At 40.9% G+C, this 24,828-nt stretch overlaps 1 protein-coding gene and 1 long non-coding RNA gene across 2 annotated transcripts in view; one reads left to right on the top strand and one right to left on the bottom strand.

The window, feature by feature from the left end:
- The window catches only part of scara5 (scavenger receptor class A, member 5 (putative)), a 71,471-nt gene extending 52,104 nt beyond the window's left edge, over positions 1-19,367 (bottom strand). Inside the window, exons 1-3 of the mRNA XM_079362474.1 lie at positions 19,078-19,367; positions 13,875-13,996; positions 9,136-9,264 (exon numbers count right to left, since the gene is read on the bottom strand). Coding sequence (XP_079218600.1) covers positions 9,136-9,264; positions 13,875-13,986 — 241 coding nt within the window. The 5' untranslated portion in view covers positions 13,987-13,996; positions 19,078-19,367. The remainder of the gene's footprint in view (positions 1-9,135; positions 9,265-13,874; positions 13,997-19,077) is intronic.
- A 508-nt stretch (positions 19,368-19,875) lies between these two features.
- On the top strand, positions 19,876-24,539 carry LOC306835198. Its single transcript, XR_013780588.1, has 4 exons — positions 19,876-19,986; positions 22,587-22,733; positions 22,844-22,984; positions 23,225-24,539. It is a non-coding gene; the product is annotated as an uncharacterized lncRNA (long non-coding RNA).
- The last annotated feature ends 289 nt before the right edge of the window (positions 24,540-24,828 follow it).

The raw sequence follows: 24,828 nt of genomic DNA, 5'->3' as shown, positions 1-24,828 counted from the left end.
GTCTTTGTGTGTGTGTGTGTGTGTGTGTGTGTGTGTGTGTGTGTGCATACATTTTTATTATGTTATGTTGTTAGCAGCTGTGAAGTTCATGAATATCTAGGTGGACAATAGGAATGTGTTTGCACGAGTATGTACGTGTAAAGTTCTGTTTATGTGTCTGGATGTGTACATTGCCGTGGCCACATGTCTGCATGTATTTATGTTTTCTTTTATGTCAGTATGCAAATACGTAAACATGCTGATTTACTCTCAAATGTATGAGCATGAGTAACGCACAAGGATATTTGGCTGCACAATTTGTGCCTTTTTCTGTTTTCTGTGTGTGTTTATGTGTGTGTGTGCGTGTGTGTGTGTGTGTGTGTGTGTCATTTTGTATCTAATTTGAGTGGGCATCACTGGTGCCTGTGTGAGATTGCATTTTCATGAATTTCCATGCTTTTGTATTCATTATCTTTAAATGTGTTTTTTCATTGGGTTTCTGTGCCCTTTCATACAGAGACATAAAAACAGTAAGCATGTGTGTTTTGACATGTTTGCCCTTTTTGGCATGATATGTGTGTCTTATTTCTTCCTCTACAGACGATGTATGTTTTGGAAAAGGAACTTCACACCACACAAAAAACAGGCTGAGATCAGAACCACCTCATCTCCAGCAGTCTGATGCTGATTGTTTTCACAGAGGTGTGCTTTAAAGTTTCTCTTTAAAGTCACACGGAGTGGCACTTGGAGCGGTGTCAGATTTACCCCTTGAAGGTTTAGAGAGACTCTTGTCTGAAACATATGGTCTACATTCAGGACAGGCTTTTTATCTCTGACATGTTGTTAAAGTGTGTTTGCTTCTCGAACTGGCTAACACAATTTAAAGGTTGGGGTCGTGGTAAATATATCCAGTCTTTGTTTTTCTACAAAGTATGGAATGTCCTTCGTCTCAGCAGTGTCCCACAGATCTGAGAGTTTAAACGGCACAAAAAGTTGGCCGTCCTCTTCAGACAGGATATGCTGTTGGTTGGAAATTAAACATTTTGGCAGAAGATGAGGAACACTTCGATCTAATAATGTGACAATATAAGTTTATATTGTTACATTCTCATTTATTAGATCGACGTGTTCCTCATTTCTGTCTTTGATCTCAATCAGCACAGGGTGCCGCAAAAGACAGCCTCTGAAAAGTGAGGGTTTTAGCAAGGCTAATATTACTGAAACTTCCAAGCCAATTTTCTGGTTTAATTAATGAATTTCCCTCGGGATCAATAAAGTATCTATCTATCTATCTATCTATCTATCTATCTATCTATCTATCTATCTATCTATCTATCTATCTATCTATCTATCTATTGTTATCGCCATTTAAAGTAGAGAAAATCTGACATTTTATCCTTGTTTGTGATTTTAAAAGAGTATATCAGTAAATTAATCTCACAGTTTATGTTGGGATAGCTTAACGGCTGAAGAGTGTGTTAAATGTTCTTTGCAGTGAGATTTCACCGTTGGATACATTTGATTACAAATGGTGACAGAAAAGTGAGAATTTAAAAACAAAAACACAACAAGAACATCAGTGTCTGACCATAATGTTAATCGTTATCTATCTATCTAGTCCATAGATAAGCACACACTCAGATAACGCTTGAAATTCGGCGCAATTTAATGCCAAATTAAAGTGCAGCTAAAATGAGCAGGGTTAGCACAGACGGCCTACTTGCCGGTTAACCCCACATGTCTGGGTTAAATGTGGTAATGCATGCATGTTCAACTTTATCTCCATTTTCCAGATCAAAACACTGCCAGCCGCGCTGCTCCTATGAGGTGCAATCTACAGCCAGTTTATGGCTACAGCCCTGACTGGCTTGTGGTGGGCGGCTAAAGGCTACATCACAGTTTGAGTATAACGTTTTTTGGGACGAGGGAGGGTGATGGCGTTTAACCCTGAAGTCGCTTTACACCGTCCCTACTTTAATCACTATAGTGACAGATTAGATAATGACATCAACTAAAATGTTGCAGATTTTCCATATAGTAGTATCTATCACAAACATCATATGTGTTTACATGCCTGTTGTTGTAATGGGGACGTCACAACGTGGCAGACTATAGCAACAGAGCAAAATACTGTCAAAATATAAACAATAAATCCCCTGTTTTTATCCGTGCCATTACAGAATTTTTCTGTTGCGGGAACATTTGATGGAAAGCATAAATCTGACGATGATAACAAATGCATGAACGGATCGATTACCGCAGAGGGCTGGAGAACAAAATAACTCAGAGTTGTCCCCGTGCCCAGCGTCCATTGCTTGTGTCTGCTTGGCCATGACATGCCTGTTAGCTATCAGTGAAAGAGACAAAGTCAAGCTCAAAGATTTCTCACTCCCGCAAGAAGAATAACAAACCCACCATCATGTTTTCCAGCAATTAAACGGCTGAGGAAAAGAGCACCAGCACGCCAAACCTGAGAGCTGCATGTTTGCTCCAACTGGAAAACATGACTCAGTTGCACCTACAGTACAAGACGCAGAGAAGCATGTAGGGCATGTTTGAAGGTCTGCAGCATGGAGGAGGAGAGTAACTATGTAAACAAAGCTGGCCTGTGTTCTCAGTCATACCTTTATGAGGCTTTACATGTAACTAAACCCATACACGCGTTATAAATAGATTGTGGATTTGACCCAAATTGCACGAGTTGTACCACATTTTGCTTGGTGGTGCCAATGATCTCCATCCGGCTCATATAACAACATCCTGAACAAACAGGCAGCCCTTCCAAGTTGTGTCTACAAGACCTTATAAGGGCCAATGTCTTGCTGTGATACGTGTGTGTCGGGTGTTTTACACAACCTGTTTCTCAGAGAACTCGCTCCAGATGTTAGACAACGTATCTGCAGCAATGTCCGGCCAAAATGCAACCAAAAAAAACCCAACAACAACACAGCAACCCTCTGCAGAGGAAGGAAGCTTCTTCAGTGGATCTGTTCCTAGGATTTGTTCTAAATAACAAAGCTTAGAAGAATCAGGAAATAATCCATTGTGGTTCTATGAGAACTTGTTATCTAGAATATATTTCAGACTCCAGAGCTCTCTTGATGAGCTCCTTTAGATTGAATTTAAACCCTGCTGAAAGAAATCTTTTCATTAAGTTTATCCTCTTTAATACGCCCTACAAGTTATCAGGTAACGGACTCCGTTAACTTTGTATGCGAAATGATCAACTTGAATTCACTAAACATGGTGAGCACACTATTCTTTTAAGTGATGCACTAAAAGAAATGAAAATATTTATTGGTAAATTGGAAGTTTTAACACATTTAAGGATAAGTTTAGGGATGTAAATATTGAAGTCCGACGTATCGCTCATCTCTTCTTTCTGCGTTACATAATCATTAACTTTTTACATCATCTCCTCTGCAACACCTGATATATTGTAGTACTTCGGATTTACCCAGAGAAAAACTTCCTTTACCAACTTCATGAAAAGCAGTTTACACTATCGGCTGCGGATACATCGGAGAGACAACCAAACAAGCAGCTGCTTCAAAAGGACCGTGCATCTGGTTCTTCTTAAGAAGAGTTGGAAGAAGTTTCACTCTCATGTATGACTAATCAACCACAACCACGAGGAGATGTGGTGTCCTGTTAAACAACTAGATATGGTCCTGATGGTAAAATGGTCAATAAAAATTATGACATACAACATTGTACGTGTGTAAAAGCCAAAACATTTTCCATACCAAAACCTTAAAAAGGAGAATTTCTCCAACTGCACAAGGAGCACATTGTACATTGATAAAAAAATACACTGAACAACAATGGATAAACAGATCAATGGATGGCTTTGGCCCATCTGAAGGCTCACTCGCTTCCCCACTGGGTTTGTTTCTGAAGTGTAAGAAAGGTGGCACAGCGAACAACAGTCATGACTTCAGAGTTCCCAAGATCACACAGGAGTTTAGATTTGTCGGGACGGGCATAACAAAAAGTCTACGAATGTAAATCTAGTGCCTGACTGGAAGCTGTATCTGCAGCATGTGTTCCCTCCTCTGACTTCCTGTCCGGGTTGATCTGCTGTGTTCAGCTGTGCAGTAGGAACATACAGTAAGCATTGACTAGAGAGGACGCGATCAGCTCCAGAGTGCTTGGGCGGATGGAATGCGGTCTTATCGGTGCGGTGTTATCTGCCAGTAACACTGACCCCCCTGTGCAAACAGAGGGACTGAAAAGTTGCCAGTCATTGTGAGCTGAACCATTAAGGAAGACTGGGATACAACATGCCAACCGAGACAAATAAGTTACAGGAGTGATCCATCGTTGAGCTTCACCATTCAGATACTGAAAGAAGAATCATAAACAGGAATGACTATCTTCTTCTACAGATCTGGCTCCTGAGAGGTTGATGAAAGCTTTGTACTCCACTTTAGTAGGTGTTATTAAGGAAGTAAAGAGTTCAACTGTTCTCACTTGCATCAGCCCACAAGGTTTCTGGGAAGTCAAATCTTCAAACGTGACTTCATGCCACCAATCGTGCTTGCCAACAGTCACAGGGGTCTAGTGTCACTTAGACAAAGGCAAAGTATGTCTCTTGAGTAATGGTCCTCCTTTCTCCAAGGCCAAAACAAGTGACTGCAAAGACAAAATGTTCTCCAGCAGGCGCCTCTGAGATTATAAAAGTCTGGCTTGTAGCTCAAGTACATCTCAAGGGGTTAAGATGACCATCGACACTTCTGTGTGGACAGTGTGGACTGATAAGGCTGCACTAAATGTCATGATAAATAGAGCAGGGCTTATCTGGAGCTTTCATCCTATCTTTTAAGTTTCTGCTCTGATTCTGTGCATCACTCTCCCCTCTTCACTTGTCCTAAACTAAGATAACGGATCAGAAGTGCTGACACAGAGAAACGCTATATTTCACCCATCATTCCAAGGATGCAGATGTTTCTAATCAAAGACGATCTGTCGAGCATGTGAAATATGGATGTGTCTGAATGCAGGGAGCATGTTGGACGAGCTATGGAGCTGGGAAAAAGCCAAAGAGTCCAGCTAAGATTGAGGAAAAAAAAAAAAAAACCCCACAGGAGTCAAAGTCAAGTGAGATTTCAAACAAAAGCAAATGTGGCTAAGTTGAATCTGTGTTCAGCTTGGAAAACTGGCAGCTGTATTGAGCGCTCAGCGAAGGGGCCTTCCCCGTGCAGCTGAAGTGGAGGGACTTTTGGATGGCTGGCTTTTAATTTAAAGAGAAGCCGATTGAAAAGCCCAGTTTGATTGCTTTTTAAAACAACCTCATCTAAAAGTCTTGAATAACCAGATACCTCTGTGACGACAACCAAAGAGGTCCAAACTACATCTCCGAGCCTGGGAATACACACATTTGGACTATTTAATGGCATCAGCCCTGTGGTTACGGCATGAGTGGGCAGCTCAGGGGAGGAGAGGTCTTGAAATGAAATTAGGATTACTGAGAGCCCTGATTCCTCCAGGATCCAACTGGTCTGAAGCCAGACAGCTTCATAAACCTGTTCCCGGGTCTGTCACTTGTCTTTCGAACTCCATCTTCCTTAATTTCTCGACTTCTTTTTTCGTCCACTCTCCCTCTGTCTCTATCAGCCTCTCTTTGTCCTCCCCTCCTCTAATAACAGAGTTGACATTTACAAGGAGGCCGCAGCAGGGTTCATGGAAGGTAATAGCCATAAAGTCTGACACACCTCCAAAGCTTTCTCATTTACACACACACACTCACACACACACACTCACACACACACAGGAGTGAATCGGCCATGAGCCTACTGCGGCATTAGGCCAGGGTTTTTCCAAATGAACCAGGATGCAGAGGACGAACTGCAGCAGTGTGAGCTCTGAAGATGCTGGAATATATTACGGCACTGTGTCACTGGGCAAATGACGCAAAATCACAACAGCTAATGTTAATTTCCCAAAACTCAGAGACCCACATTTCCACAGTTTCAGCTATTTTGATTCAATCATTACAACATGTGGTGTTTGGACGACGTACTGTTTGTGCCTACAACTCCAGCTTTGGAAGGTATTGAACTGGGTGGTTTCACTTTGTTCACAGCAGGGGTAATGTTTTGGTGGTAATGACTTCTCTCTGTCCTTCGTTACATAACGCTGTAAACCTTGAGCATGGCACAGATATTTGAGCAGTTCGCGGTAAAAGACGGAGCTTTTTGCAAGTCCTGCAGCCCCTCAAGCCTCTTTCATACTTGCTGAACTCCTGACACAAATTCAAAACATTTTGGCCCTAATAGTTTCTCGAACAGCCTTTCACATGTGTCCTTCACAGCGGGGACATCATCTGTGTTGGATAGACCTTTTAAATGCTGCCTTTGACAACTTAGATACTATGAAAAACAGACAATGCAGAGGAGAGAATTTCTACTGAATGTGACTGACGCCATCACCCTGCACAGTCCCTCACGGTGAATTTCCCTGACTAACACCTGCCACATTCACACATCTGCCCGCCCCAGCTTCAGATGGACATTTCACCAGGAGCCTGGCAGGAAATGTCCAGTAATGCAGTGCATGTGTAAAAAGATGTACTTATTATTGCTAATTCAGCAATGCTTGACCTTTTATTTCATGAACTCATAAATTCAACTCATCATTATGTATCAGTATGTATCATTGTACTGCTAACACGCATGCACCAATAGCTACTTCTTCAACCTATTACTGTCAAAATAAAGCCTGGCCACACTTAACCAGTTCAAATAGGACACAGTATGAAACTTCTACAATTATTTGATTGGATTTCCAGCGATAGTAGACAAAGCCTATGAACTATAAAACCAATCAAAGCAAAGAAATGTGTGACTTAGCTGCTCCAATATGTTATTCATTTGTGTCTATTTCAGCATTAAACACAGGTTTAAATAAGCTATGTTTACCATCTCTACACAACGTGAATGAATATCCCGTTTGTTTAATACGTCACCAATAGCTGGTTCAAAAGAAGTCAAACCAGGACATTTCTGATGTACAAGAGTGTCATGGTGGAGGACATCGATTTAACACATGACCACCGAGGTACCACTGAGGAGGAGAGAATGACATGCTGTAACACTAAAATGTTACGACAAGTCAAAAACCTAAAATGCATTACATCATCACCAATTCAGTCCTTCTTTCTCGACCCCTCTGACTGGAAACTGGTTTTGACTTCATGTGCAGTTCAGAGATGGTGATCGCTGAAACATGATCCTTCAGCGACTGCATAAACAACTTTATCATGGTCGAGATCAGATCAGACTAAAGGTCGTGCTGTTTCTTCATTACACGGAGATGCTCTGATGTAAAAAAAACCCGTTACCCGTTACCCAATGATCCTCTGCAGACTAAAATACCACACTCTCGCTGGGGAAGGAATGGGAACCATGTGTCGCCATGTTGCCTTTTATCTGTCCTTTGTCTTTTGTGCACAGTAGCTGATAGTTCAAATTTGTCACACTTCCAATAAGCAGTGACAGTCACAATTTTTTCCATGTGGGAGTCAAGTCTTAAAATCTGCCACACGTGCTTAGATTCACGAAGCTCAGAGGTCAGTCGTGCAGTGCAGTTGGAAAACTAATTTCACGATTCAGTTTGGGAAAATCTCAGAGGACGGAGGAAATATTCACAAAGATCATACATGTACATTTGGCATCGACACATTATTAGAAAAACTTCTCAACACGTAGAGCTGTAAAATTGTCAAGTAAAGCCACAGAGTCCATAAAATCATCGGCAGAACTTTACATTACTGGAGTTTAGGTTATACTTGAATAGTATATTCTTTATTGTGTGTGTGTGTGTGTGTGTGTGTGTGTGTGTGTGTGTGTGTGTGTGTGTGTGTGTGTGTGTTCTCTAAGCTAAACCAGAACAGACAGTTTAAAAGGAGCGTCAGGTTTCAGACCACATCCCTGACTGTTACTTCAGACTAACTAAGCGGGTTTTGTGGCGCGTGTGTGTGTGTGTCCGTCATTACAATTCAACGTTGCGGGAAGATGATGTCATCGACATAACGGAGCTCCGAGAACAATGGACGCACAATGTGCTCTTTGTGTCAGTGTGTACGGTGCAGAAACGGTTCTAACTCTCTACATTACCTTTTGGTCACATATTTATGTTTCTCTTTGAATGCAGGAAACAGGCAACGAAGGAAAGGAGGAAAGTCATGCAGATAAGCTGAAGGACAGTTTAAGCTTCTTTTACACCATTTATTCAAACTGTATTTAAAACCATCCCCACAGTATACTGCAGCTGTGTCTACGAAACATGCACTTTGCATGCTGATTGTTTACAGTTAGGATTACATCTTTGGTCATTCTCTGGACTCGATAGGCTCATTCAGCTGTTACAGTCTGTAGCACAAGATTGAAATGCAGACATGCTTGAAAGGGATTATGGGTAAAAAAAAAAAAAAGGTCAAAAACAAGGTGGTGATATTTAGCAACCTCAACAAAAAGATGGATGGCATAACTCAGGCTTCATCCATTAGTGTATACAATCTATGGATGGCTGGCTTATTACAGTGTAGTATAAATGGACTTCATCTTGCATGTACCTTTTTTTAATTTCATGCTCCTATTTATTGTATTTTTATTCCTTTATTGTCTTTTATAATGTGCTTTTCCTGTACAGCACTTTGGTCAACCAAGGTGGTTTTAAATGTGCTATAGAAAGAAACTTTTATTGATTGATTGATTGATTGTATGGCTCTTTTCTTCTGACCACTAAAATGCCATTTTACACCGCAGGTCACACCTCCCAACTCAAATCCATTCACTGTAAAGTGTTCATCAGTATTAACCTTTATACAGTTACATGCCACCGCTGAGCAGCATGAGCAATTTTCTTGCCCAAGAACACATCAGACATGCTGCTGCAGGAGCTGGGGATTTGAACCCCCAACCTTCCGTTCAAGAGATGACCGACTCTACTACTCATCCACAGCCGACGTTTTGCGTACCTGAAAGTACCCCTAATAGGTAAAATAATACATTTGTGTACTTTCATTTCCAAACAGGGGTCAGTTAATTTGTGAACCATCCTAAAAGGCGTGTAGCAATAAAAGACAAGTGTTTCCTGTTTGTACCAAAATGTGCCAAAAATAACCATTATGAAGTGCACACACGCACAACCTACCTGCCAGGCAGAGTCCGAAGATGGTGAGGACAACCAGGATGTAGAGGGTGACGATGGCGTACTTGATGGCTGAGAGGGAGTTGAGGTGACCGCAGCACTGATCCTGCTTCCTGCGACGCTTAGCAGAACCTGAGGAGCAAGACGAGACGATTCATCATCGCAAATATCATGACACACAAACTGAGGCTGAAATTTGTTTGGCCCTTTTACCTCATGAGCTTGCTAAAAGCTGAAGGTCAAAGGGAGGTCATTGAGTTTGAAAACTGCAGAAGTCTTGTTTTCATCATTTTTGAGTCTATGTTAGCAAAAGGCTGGCGCTTCAAGGTAAACAAATAACTTTATCTTTATTTATAAGGCGAAAGAAAAGAGATCATGAATCCAACACCTCATGACGACACACACAGAATCATTTTACCTGATAGAAGACACAGTAGAATAAACAACAGAAATATAGAGATAACATTTTAACAAAACAAAAGATGGAAAATACACATGCACACACACTTTCACACACACTTCCATCATTCTGTTTTATAGATAATAATTCTTGAACATCTGTTTGACCCTGAGAGAAGTGGTGACGTGAATAATAGGACATTTCTGGATGTGTGTGAGTGCGTGTGTGAGTGATTGAGAGAGAGAGTGTGTGTGTGTGTGTGCGCCTAAGTGTGTGTGTGTGTGTGTGTGTGTGTGCGTGCGCCTACGTGTGTGTGTGTCTGTTTGTGATAGATTAGCAGGAGTCAGGTATTAAACAGCTGATGTTGAGGGAACATTCCCTTCAGGTCAAGAGGATAAAGAGATTTTTGGATGTTGTTTTAGAGTCAGTCAGTGTTTCACACTCACACTCTTTGTTTTGAATCATTTCTAAATAGTTGGAGTTCTGTGATCACCAGTTCATGAAGTTGTGTTTCTCAGAAAGCATCCTGTACATCGGCATATGCACGCTGCTCGGCTCTGATTATGTACTCGATTATTTCAGTACAACACACTGAGCTACTGCTTCCCCAAGAAGATCACGACTCAATAAGATAAAACATAAGACCGAAGACGACAGAGAAAAATCTGGACCAAAACGTAGCCCAATATCTTCTTGAGTTTAAAATCCAGAGAAAGGAGGTAAAATCCCTGTGGTCATGCGACGTGAACATTATGATGGATATTGTACCCGCTGAGACATTATTAGATTATAATGAGACTCTATCCTCCTGCGAACAGTCGTGACGTTGGCTTCGGCCTGACACTGAAATATAAACAATGATTCCGTCGTGTGGCCTCCACACATCATGGTTTCATTTTGACCGTGACAATCTGTCAGTGAGGACTGGGGGGGGGGATTGCTGCTAATGCACACACACACACATATATGTACACACACAGGGATACAGACTTCTCCTTTATGAGGAAGAACACACACACTTGTCTAGTGTAAGACAAACACAGCTGGCTCAGATGTGTGTCACATAGAAGGAATGTATAGGAACCGAATATTAACACAGAGCTGGTCAGACACAGTGAAAATGAGCCACATGTATTATTCAAGACCCAAACAAGGAAAAATCATATTAAACTGCCCATAAAGAATTTAGGGGGCCACAAAATGTTTGGTGCTTAAGGGCGAAATTATCACATCATTTTCTGTCTTCATTCGTCTTTTAGGCCTGATGCAACGCACACGTGTGAAGTGTTACAGATCGAAACCGTTTATTATTTTATGAAGACACATTGTTAGTGTTCCAAGAGCTGGATTTATTGAAAAGACTCACTCAATTCTTTCATGACAACTCCCTAAGTACAGAACATGGAGCTCATTAGCTTAGCATAATCACATGACGCGGAGACATTTTTCTTGCCAAGAAATGGATCAGCAATTCCTCTTTAACAACAAAGGTCGTATAATAGTATTGATTTGAAACAAACACTTTCGGTTAGTTATAAGAACATGTTTTTGATTAAAAACAGACGGGGGTGTGTTTTCTGTTTTGGTGCTAAGCTAGGCTAATCATCTCTAATTTTACCTTCAGGCTCCACGCACAGACATGAAAGCAGTGTTCATCTGCTCTTCTTGTTTTTGGAGAGAAAACAAAATCTTTCACAAAGCAATAATCTATTCCAGCTATAACAACTTTTCAGCATTGTATTGACTATTTTTGCTAAATGATTTGTTCATGAAGAGGTCATAAAATATAAGAAAAATGTGTTTTTCATAACTTTGTACGCTAGGAGCATTTCTAACGGAGACACTGGGGTCAAGTGGTTTAAAGTTTGGTATTTAAATTATTTTACTGTATTGAGTGGATATAAAGATGACTCATCTGTACCTCATCTTTTCAAAATACCCCACATAGCACATATACTAAGTTTATTTCCATTCAGAGTCAGTTACTGGCACTGCCTGTGCATCTGGCAGGTTTTGATAAAATGGCGCGATTGACAAGTTTAGGGCATTGTTCTGTTTTCTTTAAGGCTGTGACACACCAAGCAGATTAGTAGGGACAAAGAACGACTGTGGCGTCGCCTCACGTTGCCTTTTATCTTGGCCAAAAAGTTGCACTTGAACACATCGCAAAGATTACAGCAGACGACCAACCACCACGCACGTTTTGTATGAGAGGAAATATCTCCCTGCCAGCAGGAGGCGGTAGATCGTTGTTATGATACGAGAAAACCATTTTTACATCACTGGCGATCACCACTCGTATTATGGGTAGGTATATACTTATAATAACTGATAACTGATTATAATGTGTGATAAAAAGTTTAAAATGGTCCTGGTGTTGTCAGCACTTGGTCTTTAAGTGGAAAAAGAAAAGAAGAGGCGACTACTAAGGAGAAACTGCGCTACAGCGGCAGACTCAAGGGGCTTTCCTGAAGTCCAGTGCTGGAAGATGACACCTCCGAACAGCCAATCAGAGAGCTTCCTCTCTCCAACGACGCCTATGATCTCCTTGGTGTATCAGGGTCTTTAACTTTGAAAATCAAATACACACGCTGCACTGCAATCCCCATTTCAAAAAAGACACTGGCTGTAATTCACAAGTCACGTTGACACTGGATTCGTGAGGAAAGCTGCTTTCCCAAACGAACAGACACACATTAAATGTGTGTATTTAAACTTTAACATGTCATTGTCAAATTAATTATAATGTGCTGTTAAAATTACGTGAGATTTGGGCGGAGGGGTTTGATAACACCTCTGAAGAATGGCAACATTACTGCCAGAATTTACAACATTTTACCTCATAAACCTTGATTTTTCCTTTCCTGTTCATTACCCACAATTCATAGTGTGTAAAGTCATTATAAAAGCAGGATCTGGCTGTTTGACTCACGTTTGGATCACACTTCTGAAAGTTTCCTGAGAGCTTTGTTATTTTCTCTCCTCTACTCCACCCCGAAGAAATAAACGGTGCAATGTTTGGGAATATCTCCGCTAATTGAACGAGGTGTGAAAATGTTCAGAGATTAGTAGAGTTGGACGCGGACCGTCGTTCTGATGTGTGCGTCCATTGTCCACTTTCCATTAAAATGTCAACAAATTTTCCAGTTAATACTTTCCCACCGAGCTCGCAGAGCTCTCCATCGAAACCTGAGAACACCAAAGGGTCAACTCTGGATTCATAGCAGCTGCACCTGTATTCACGCACACACACACACACACACACACACACGCAGAGGAACACACACTGGAGCAGATGTTGCTCCTGGACATTCCTGGCTTTCATAGATGACCATAGCAAGACGGGAGTGAATGCCAAACGGTGACAGCATTGCCTCTACTTGTGTGTGCGTGCTAGCCAACTCTGTGAGTCTGTGTTGGTTATTAGTGTGTGTGTGAGTGTGTGTGGGCGTCTTTGTTTATATGAATTAATGATTCTGTGGAAATCCCCCTTCTTTTCATTTATTCTCCTTCTGCTCAATGTCTTTTACATGTAAGTCTGATTCAATCGTTTCAAATCAATATAAAAAAACAACAACAATGAAAACTTGCAGGGAGTCTGTTTCTGTTACTGATAATTTGTAGTAGCAGTATTTTTTGTCCTAACACAGACAGTGTCCTCTCACAGCGCAATTAGTTAAAAAAAATATATACGTTTTTTTGGGGAACAGCGCCATACTTGTTAATGTCACTTCTACCTCACTGACCAATCAAAATCAAGAGGGGACGGGACTTCTTGTATCAGCTTTCAAGACAACAATAAATCTGACTCTTTTTTTTTTTTTTTTCCCCGGGATAGTTTCCAGGTCCAGAGCTGCTGCTGATGCCAGGATGGATTCATTCACATTGTTTTCATGTTTGCACAGTGTAGTTACGGTAGAGAAATGTGAAAGTTGGAGAAATGTGCAGATTCTGAGAACTCCACACACAATCTGTCCATAGAGGAACATTTGGTCCCTGTATCACACTGTGAAGATAAGTTATAAGTTATGGTGGGGGGCTGTATCTGTGAAATCGTAACTCTCCTCGTAACTTTTTAACTCTAAACAGTGTTCGGGGATCCTTTTTTTCTTTGATCTTTTATTTAGTAACCTAGGAACAATAAGTAGCAGTGAAATGAGCTCTCACACGGAGGTCTTAACCACTGTCAGCACAACAATTAAGTGGACACTCAGTTCTGTTAAAAAATGTGTAAACAATGTCATCAAACCTCTCATGACAACTCAGTGAACCTCTTCAGTTCAACATCTGTATTTTCAGATTCTTCCGATAAAACAGTCAAAGTGTGGACTCTTGTGCTTACCTTCATCACACAGGTTGAGTTTGGACAGGGTGAGTCCCTCGTAGGGGTCTTCGTACATGGAGACGTTCTCTCTCTCCTCATATGTTCTCAGATACATGGCCTTGTTCTCCATGTCTTCCTCACTGAGGACAGAAAACATACAAAACAGTTTGACCTTCTGAAACTTACACCGCCACGCTTCATTAACAGACGCAAACCTCAAATCTGAATGAGACGTGAAGTGCAGAAGACAAGAAAACAACTATTTCCAAGCACTCGTCATGTTGGAGGTTATGAGTTTATCTTTGTTTGACATCTCAGGAGGAATCACTGACTTCTCTGATGAAAATTGAAATTAAATGGAGAACTAACTACTAAAAGGAACATCTGCATGTCAAAAAATGAGAATGCAGGTGAGACCACCCAAACTTAAGATTGGGTAAACCAGAGGGGTTTCTAACTCAGACAAACTGGAACTCCAAGGGCAGTTTTTGAAATGGAAAAAAAGACAGACTTTAAATGCAAACCCAATTCTAAATAGTTTGAGTGAAATGGTGCTTTCATCCATTTCAGTGTCATTTCTAAGTTGAGGGTTGCTGAGACAGATACAGTCATTGCAGCTTTCCAAAAATGTCCTCCACGTAAAGGCGAGAAGAATAAAAAGGCAAAAAACTAAATTAATTAAAAACATTTCCTAGGAAATAGAGTTTTGTCTCAGAAGCCACTTATTTTTTTTGAGAAGAAGTGAATCCCTATTAAACATGTCATCCAGCAGGTGCAAACATGACGATCTGCTGGTGCAAAATGTATGACATCAGAAATGTATTTCATATTAAAACCATGTTTGATTTCACATTTTTTGGTGACGTATTTAAGAAGCAAGAATCACAATAAGGTATTGCACCATCGTTGGGTTTTTTCAGCAGATTGAATTTGTGTCTAGTCACAATACGACAGACTGTTTACTCTGAGCTGAGCACATTTGCTGTTCTAGTTTGGGTAGAGTTTCCCACGGTACCCATGATGTAAACCAAATATGGCAGACGCAGAACAAATAGATGGAGCGTCTGACAGAGAGTCTGTGTCAGACACAGACATCTCTGAGGGATCAAATTAAATCTGCTGCACTCAGAAGCCGCTGGGTGTCGAACTCCCACAAGCCCCGGCGGCAGATCTGTGAGTGTTAGACGAGGTCGTTAAAAAGCGCTCAGTCTGGACTTTCTCATTACGGAGGGGATGGAGGGGTGAGGTTGACATTTAGACTGAAGCTAGGCAGGAACCATTAGGGCTGCTAGGAGATCCCGCTAAACTCTTAGCACCAAATACACAAGTGTTTGTGTGTCTCCAGAGTGTGTGTTTGTGTGAAAGCACAAGGTGAGTTATCTTGCAATCACACTGAGTTTGGAGGGAAATAACAGTTTATCACACACTCAGCTCCAATAGTCTGTGCCTACAGAGGAGGGTGGGAAAGCAAAGACTCAGACTTTTTTTAGTTTTGAACTGTACAAGTCGTGGCCCCCAGCTACAGAGGGGGGAGTAGATAGACAAAAATTTAAGAAGAAAACCTCACTCCATTGAACACTTTCTTTATGAAGCTCCAAATCACAACAAAAGTCACGTCTTGATATTTGAGATGAGGTTCAGGTCGAGTATTCTTCATCAATATACCAAACAGTATTCCACCGAAAGTAGCCAGGAAACACTTACTTCTCAGCAGGCAGAAACCTGACTCATTGTTGGATAACCATCTGCTACTATGACCAAAAGAGTTGTGGGGACTGGTACTGTCAAAATGCTTCATACCTGTGGTCTGGTATCTTAACAAATGTTGTAGCAATAGGCTGCTAAGCTAGATAGCTAGCTAAGCTAGATAGCTAGCTTAAGCATCCAACTAATTTGGCACTTAGTTCAATGTAATCAAAAGATGTTTGGCATGAAAATATACTGTAGCCAATATTTCTCTTCACCCAACATGAATCCCCCTGTTTTTATTCTATATTACTGAGGAGGCTTAATGTCAGCCAAATGTCCGGTATCGTGTCATATCAGTCATATACACTGAACGAAAGGTGATGTGTAAATCTGCCAAAGCAGGAGAGGGCCAGACTCATCTGCCAGAGAAAATAAAACATGAGCTTGCTAATTAATTTTGTTCCCAGTCTTTTGAACATGCAGAGTTTGATTCAGATTTAAGGCGACAAAGTACCCAGAACACCTGTGCACTTAAGAGAATTCTCCAGAAGCAGCCCCTGGACAAAAAGTACCAAACACCACAAACCAAAGCTAACACTGCACACAAGCCAAAGCAATCAACGTATTACTTTTGGACAAACTGTACTTGTTCTTGATGATTCATCAAGGTTTGAATCTAGTAAAACACCAAATAAGCCTTTAATGCACAATGTCAACAGGTCATTGGAGTCTTGAAGAGCCAGGGGATCAGATGAGGAGACGTAAGGGAATACTGATTAAATTCAGCCTTAATGCAACTAAAATCGAACAGGAAGTGGATTCTCACTCCCTTCATCCCTCAATCGACTGGAGGCTTTCCTACTTGGATCTCCACCCAGGCAAGACAAACAGTTCAAGCTGCAGCACGACAGCAAGCACGGAGGAAAACTGCACAAAAGGCTGAGTGCCTCTCACATCATGCTAACATTGACCAGTCAAACAGTGACAGGTGTTGATGTTATTCTGTCCATTTGTGTATCCTTGACCTCTACGTTTCAAAATAAAAGCATGCTTTCCCTCAGTGAAGGACAACTTCGTCCATGTTAATAAGAAAACACAGCAACTTGACGAATGCTGATTCCTCTGGTCTGGCAACTGTTTTATTGCGTCAACTTTATGAGTTGAAACATGTTAGTGAGAAACCTTCAGCTTGTTTCACTTCCCCAACTTGATCTTATTATTATTTAATTAATCAGCAACGACTGGCTAAAAAAAAAAAATTAGGCAAATGTTGAAGTGCGAAAAACTGCAGATCATCAAGTATCCACATGAGGCTGGCTGCAAAAGCAAAAAAAAAAAAAAAAAAAATCCCCATTGAGCCCCAATATCAAAATGGCAATTCCTATAGAAGAAATAAACATGTTCACAACCTGGTACAAAAAAATAGTTTGGTAATATATGAAATATTAAGTCTTAATTTTATCAAGACATCAACACAGCCAAACTTTAAACTGGACTAAATAAGAGGTTTTACGCTGCCAAGAAACCAACAGGTAAAGTCATGATGGCTCATATAAACAGTACTGTAGGTGCGTTTATTTTGCTCCAGTATTTCATTTTATAACTAGAGCCCTTTGTAAACTTGCTTTTAACTACACATACATGGAGACATGAGATAAGCCGTGTGTATCCTGCGGTGGTTTGGAGCGTTAGTTGTGCACGTCCTCTGAGATAAATGCTACCCATCCAGATGATGCAATATGGACGTAACCACTAGGAGCAGTGTGGAGTTGAGCGGCGACACCAGAAATGAAACATTGGAGACACCAGAGAGCTGCTAAAACAATAGCTGAAAGCTTTGACAAAGGTTTATCGCTCAAGTCCGCAACTAATCCTCCAGTAACACACATTGTTCACAGGTAGGTATGTGAGTATTTATGTTCATGACGCAGCAGGTTGTCTACACCTATGTATGTTTTAAAAGTGTATTTGAGCAATGTACTCATTGGCAAAGGTAGCAAGTGCATATAAATAACTATAACACTTCATCTGAAGTAGAAGGTTTGGTCTAGAGTTTCTCCCAGCTGCATAATCTTACACCTGAAATGATCATTGTTTGAAAAACTGTTTAAAAATTAGAATTGGTCCACTGAATATTTGCTCTTGTGAGATGTATTGGCTCAGTTCCCTGTTTGACCCCCTAAACAGTTATTTCAAATGAAACTGTGTGAGAGGTTAAGAGGGAAACGTCTCTTTGGCGGAACTGCTGACAACTCAGAGACATCTGAATCGTGACAAAGGAGCCTCAACCAGACACGACTTGTTTGTCACAAGGTCACAAGACATAAAGGTTGTGAACCACTTGACTCAAAACTTGAATGGCTTAAAGTTAGGAATGTTTGGCTATCTTGATTTTTGAAAATATTTGTGGATAAGTGTTAAAAGTACTCGCCGGTCTTTTTGAAATTAAGGACTAGAAATATAAAGAGAAATTGAAAAACCCTAAAAGTTATGCTACACTGCACTACTCAAGATGCGCTCGGTCCCTTTCTGTCGGTGCAGCGTCTCCAAACAGGATCAGGTTGAGTTACCTTCATCAATAAGCTCGGAGAGGCAGAGAGTGACAGTCTGCTGAAGAGTGAGGGAGGGAGGCAGAGTGGAGATTCACTTAGCATGAAAGGAAATAATTATCTTGTCTCGCCTCGCGAGATTTGCCTCCAACTGAGGATCCGATTGTGTGTAAGGTCAGAGGTCAGCAGCGCGTGTGGTCTCTGCTCACAGTACTGACAATAAAAGAGCAGTGAGTGTAATATGGCTTAAATAATTTTACAACAGAGCAAACAGATAGAACATGTCTGCAGTATGCCCACTTTTAATAAGTCTGATGTCTATCTTTCCCTGCTTGGGTTCATTATGTCATTAATTAGAGGCCAATGCAGCAGAGGCTACATGTGCAAACCTCCCACATTATCATTGCCCAGCCATCCGTGTGCAACATTAACCCATTTTCTCCTGGTTAATTAAAGGCAGAGATACTTCCCCCATGACCGCTGAAACACAAAGCGACATGTTTCTACAGATTGTTCCATTGAAATTGCACTTCCTGACCCAATGTAATGAAGGGTTATGATTAGGAAAAAAAAGCATGCAGTAAATCAGCCTTTCTAACTGCTGTCATTCAAACTCATATTCAACATATGTAAACCTGATATCTCCCCCTGAAAAAAGTCAGTGTGACCAACACTGAACCTCCAAATATGTCAGTTTTTACGTCAATTAATGAAAATTCCTTACCTATCACATCACTGTGCAAAAACAGTTTAAGGTTCTTGCAGTAGAGCTTCATAGATTTAAGTTTTGGAATTCAAAGACTTTTATAGGCCGATATATTGTCTCTTTAAAATTAATGACAGGTGTCATAAAGTCAGCCGATGTTTAGACAGGTGCATATTGCATTTGACAGCACACGTTTTAACACTCAGCCACCCCTTGTTAAGTTTCTTGACGCCATACTGAGCCATAAACAAAAACCTTTAATTCCCAAGTCTCTCACCTTGTCAAATGTCAATCTGATGTAAAATCACAGCTCCACGTTTCTCATAATTCCCCTCAGAAAAGTTGCGTCGTGACGCTGTTAACTCCACGTCTTCTCCCGTACAGTCAGTCAGCTGTCAGAGTGTCAATCAAAGCTGCACTGTCGGCAGGTAGAAATGCTACACAGTGCGCAGGTCTGTCTCTGAGTGCTGAGGTTGCAGAGACAGTCAGCAGCTCTCTGCAGGAGAACACGCTCACACATTTGTAGTAATATAGCCACAACATCGTCATGTGACCATCACAAAACTCCAGCTGAAGTTTGAGCAGCTGGTGTTCAAGACGAAGAGAAGAAAAAAGGGGGTGGCTCCATTTCCTAAACGTTGGAGCCCTCTGCTGGACAAAGAGAGTAAACTACTGGACTGGATGGTGTTTTTTTTTTATTTTTTAGCGAGATTTAAAAAAATAATAATAATTTAAGGCATTTACATTTAAATTAGGAGAAGGGCGAAAACAGACTTAAGTTGAATTCATATAAAACAACATTCACTGAACTAAGTGTGGGGAAAAAGTCGTCCTTTAACCTTTTCTTAGGCTGCGTCTAATCAGTGATGCCTTCAAGCACTCCTGCTAAACTCACCAATGCAGCTAGAATATCGTCAATATCTTACCTTTACAAATAAGGGAACATTTAGCTGTGGAAACACAAGAAAGTTCAATACCGACAATATACTGACAGTACCTGAAGGCATCACAAACAGAGGGAGAGGAAGGATGTAGCCTATCAAGCGCGCGCCTCGTTCGTGGGCGGAGCCTGTCACACCTTCATGGAGTGAACAGGTACAGACAGGTACAGACCTTTTTCACAGTCTATGGTGCTGACAAGGGTCGCCATTAATATTTTATCGGTCTCAAACGGACCACGGAGAAGGTAAATAATAACTTATAACTCAACGAAACGTATATAAAGTTTGTGCACACGTTTTGTCATACCTGTCGTTTCGTTATGGTTTATAGGTGTGTTTGAAAAGCAGCTGCTGATGGATTTACTGTAAAACGAGCTGGGCTCTCTGATGTCCACAAGACAGCTCACCAAAATCTATTCAGCATTTTCACATTTTTAACTCGATATCATTCACGGGAACAAATACACAACTTCTGTAACAAAGTACAGATGTTCGGTAATAACTTTTTCAAAACCTTGTCTTCAAGTTTGAAACACTTGAGTCACCATTTATGTGTTTCAACATAGCAATCAGCACACCAACGCACAGTGATTGTTTAAAGAAAGTGATATCGTTACACAACCTCTAAAGTTTAGTTTTAAAGAGAGGGAACCAGATCAAGCGGTTTACAGTGTGAATTATGAAAACAAATCCCTCTAATCCTCCTGCTGCATGGCAGAAATAATGCAACAAGGCTGAATTGCATCATAATAAGTGCAGAAAAGCTGCAGATTAAAGGGCTCAGCTAAATCTTAGACCATAGAGCCTTAACATATTTTAGAAATAAACGTGTATTAAAGGTTTGTGTAACAAAGAGTTATTCTGCAAGGCTCCACAAGATGGTAGAGTGACACCTCTGGATGTATGAAGGACGGCTGCAACCTGAGTAAATGTCACAGTCGTTCAGTTTAGTACTTTTTATCATCTGGGAACAATAATTGTGGGTCCAAATTCCTGATTTCTGACCGGACTCACTGGTGTCTGCAAAAATTCTGCCTGTAGGGAATCCGGAAATTGTTCCGATAGCTGGAGGGGCGCTAGTTCACGTCCTGAACGCTGCTTAAGCAAGGCAGCAAACTTACAGTACCTCCCCACCAGTGCAGGGGCGCTCGCTGTGGGCAGACCCTTCACTCTAGTATCTCTCCATTAGTGGATGTTCGGTTGCTGATTGTGCCAGTGAGGCCATTTCAGACTGTGTTGAAAAAAAAAAACCCTGAAAAAAACCTGGTGTTTAAAAAAAAAACGGATTTCAGGATGCACTTTTCAGGATGTTGTTTTAGTCCAAGAATTCAATATGTGAACATGCATTATAATATATTTGAACATACATGATAATACAGTGTTTGGGTATTCACATGCTATCTTATATTTTGAAATAACTCAAATGGCACACAAACTCTAGAAGGTGCTGTTTCAAACCTATTTTTGACATCATCCTTGTAGTTTTCTTAAGATGTGCATATCTCAGACAACTCAACTTCTGACCTTGGTGGACGCCTGCACTCAGAGCACCCTTCCAGCTGTTTATGGAACAGAGTTGCCAAGAAAAACCAACAAAATGTACCCACACACGCACTTCAACTTTGCTTCCCTGGAGCTGAATAAAACTGTCAAACTTAAAGCTGAAGTTGGTAGAAGAGCAGAAAATATGAGAAGTTGCAGTGAATAAATGAGAGAGAGAGATTAAAGCACTTATGTTCATCTGGCGAATGTTTAATGTAGATTTAAAAACACCTCTAAACAGGCCGTTACGTCTTCAATGATTTGTACCAAAAGCCAATTTTCCCCCTTGCTTGTAAATGTCGATTACTGTTGTTTATAAGTCCTGCCTAGGTTGTGACTGGGCAGAGCAAACATAAACAAAATGTTTCATAGCTAATAAAAGAAGCTGTGTATACAGTCACATTATTCCCCTGCAGAGATAGAGCCAGTGTGGGAGCTATACACGTTTCAAAAACGCTGCCCTAAAGCATAAAACAAACGTTATAGACAACAGTGAGATTCTCCTCTCCCCTCCTCAGCTCGTCTCCTCCAAGTCTTTGCCCCGATGTAAAGGTCTTCTCTTTCTGTATGTCAATTACTCCGCTGGGACCTCGTTACTGCCCCCGCCAATCACGCAGCCCCTCTTAATTAACACGGGATATTACATTCCTGTATTTATAACCCAATAACTAGACTGGCCTGCTGAAAAGGTCACATCAACAGTTTAGCTGTTTTTTGCCCTATAGCACCGCCGCCCAGGAGGATACGCCTGGGAGCCGAGCCAAATGAACCGAAAGACGCTCCGGCTACTTTTTCCTGAACTTTTACTTTTTTCACAGTTGGCTGATTTCACCTTCTGTTGTGTTCAGCTTTAAGAAACTGTAAACCTTGATATTTTACATATCAGGTTCAGAGGGCAGTCTTTTTTAGGACAGCCCACCCCTGAAATCATCCTGAGTTGCTTATCAATACGGCCCTCGTAGCGTTAGGTTTTCCTGTTCTTCAGTCTGGACCGATCTCGGAGTGTGGAATGATTTGGAAGTAGTTTGACCTGGGACATGGAGATGAAGTATTATGTAGGTTGGCATAGACATAACCACTCAACAGGAGCAATATGTAAACATCTCTGTGGAGGTTAACCGGCATAGAGGGCTAGCGGCACTGCTAACATTAGCCACACTCCTAAACCCACCAATATGACATTGTTTACCCTCAGACGCTATGATGCAGTATTGAGCTGTGTCAAATAAATTGTGTGACAAAGGTTTTCTCCCTCCTCTAAAATGTTTTATGTGAATGTATTTGATTATTTTTGACTTTCCAGGTGCTTGCTGATGTACTTACTGGGTGATGGGACTGTCAAAGCGTGTGTCATTGTGGTCGGTGGAGGAAGTGCTGGAGTGGATTCAGGATCAGTTTCCAGCCCTCATGGGCACGCTCCATAAAGCCATAATTAAACACGCTATAACAGGTCAAACATATTCAGTCTCTCTTTTCTCTTTTGTGCACTATTGCCTGACTGACTTTCACTCAGTACACATCCCAGTTTTGAATAAATTCCCACACGTCACCTGTCTGCAGGCCGTGTGTTGCTGAGATTGAAGGATCACCACCTGGAGCTTTTCGGCGTGGAGGCCGAGGAGCAACAGCAGGAAATCTTGCAGGACCTCCTTCTCCTCCGAGTTCAAGAGGAAATCGATGACCTCAATGACATCTGCTCGGGTGAGAATGCAGAAGTGTTGTTACCTTCAGGAAAAACTGCAAAACTCCTCCAAAAGTAGTCAAAAAAGCAGTTTTCTCTTCCAATTAAAATATCAGCAAATTAATCTGCAGGTGTTTTCATTTGGTAAAATCCCCAAATTGTATGAAGAGATAGATAGATAGATAGATAGATAGATAGATAGATAAACATTTTAATTCATGTACGGTGTAACATTTTGTCCCTTTTTTTCTCTTCTCCAGAGTGTTTTACCCCATAAAAGGAAATTGATACGTTCAGAAGAAATGAGGGATACTCTTTTTTTATTTCCCATCCATCCATTCATCCATGTGAAGGATGGAAATAAGAAAAGAAGGTGAAGAGAACGAGGAATCAATGAGGAAAGACGAGAGAGAGAGAAACCCATTTCCTGTGTGAAATCTGACCGCTGCAGATGGATGAGATTAGTTTTTGTCTGAGCGTCTTTTTTCTGATCCCTGCTGTCCATTAGTCTCTGTCTTTGTTCTTTCTCTGTAGTGTATTACAGAATATTTTTAGCTGCACTTACAGCAGAGCTTTAGGGATGGTTTGTTTGTTCTTTCACTTTTTTCGGTCTAAATTATTTCAAAACGCTAAATAATGAATAGTAATGCTGTTCCAGTTCATCTCTGAAGTCGCAAATTCTGATTTGCTGGTCTGGTAAGTTGTCAGAATTTCGACCCGGAAACTCTGAGAATCATCCGTGGCCCCCGAGTTCAAATCCAATATGACCACGTTGAGAGGAACGCTTAAACTGTAGATGTTTTTATTTTCAAGACGTCGTTGCTAAAGCAGAAGCATTGAAGCTAAATAAAAGGAATTGCATTCAACTCATTACATTAAAAAAAAACACCTTTAAAAGACCTTTTGTTGCGTCATGTTCTTTTTCCATCAAATTGACACGTCATTGACAAATCTGAAAAAACTCAACACAGTCCTTCAGCTGTTCCTACAAAGTTGTTGTTTTCTGCTGTTGTGTCACACATCACTTTTAGTTCCAGCTGTTGGTATCTTATATTTACAATCTACCTTTCTTTATTTTTCTGTGTAACCAAAAAAAAACGTTTTAACTAAAACAAAATGACATGTTAAAGTTCTTATTTTCTCAAGTGGTCCTTAAATATTCTGTTTTAACCCCTTGGCGCCGATTGTCGCGAATTGGCATCAAACCGTCCGCTCCAAATGCAACCAAAAGAGCGTCCGTATTCCTCCACTGCTGGTTGATGCTCTTTCTATACGTACATCGGAAACTCTTGCAAGCATCAGTTTGTCATAGGACCAGTCGGAGATAGAAAAACATTTGTTTGTTGTGCTATTTTTATGTAATATCTATTCATGTACTATTTTCAAGTAAACGTTCTCAACTTAATTTAGCATCTACTTGAAAGCAGAAACATATGTGAAAAAAAACAAAAAATTTTGATATTTGGAAACAAATTCAGGCATCAATATGAATTGTGTGAATGAAGGAGGTCATGTCTGTACTGGCACTGATACAGAACATTTAGTAACATTAAAACGGTTGCCGAGGCAACACGATTCAGTCTACTGACTTTTTTAGCTTCTAAAGATTTGTCATCTGTCTGCTGTTAAAACGAAACCATGTCAGATATTTTACCTTCAGTTTGTTCTTAATTGTTTTCGGACAGTCTGTGAACTTGTTTATGTCCATCACAGACAAGGACACGAACACTTTGGCTCTACACAAAAAGCTCTGCCTCAAAGCATGTACACTATCAAGCCCATAGACTCGCTCACACAGGACTGAGGAAGAAGAGGCCGAACGTGACATGCTTTAACTTCACACATGAACCTGAGTGAGTGAAAG

The sequence above is a fragment of the Symphodus melops genome (genome assembly GCF_947650265.1).
Source record: "Symphodus melops genome assembly, chromosome: 1".
NCBI lineage: Eukaryota > Metazoa > Chordata > Actinopteri > Labriformes > Labridae > Symphodus > Symphodus melops.
Note: the sequence above shows the minus strand (reverse complement) of the source record. Positions and strands in the feature narration are given on the sequence as shown.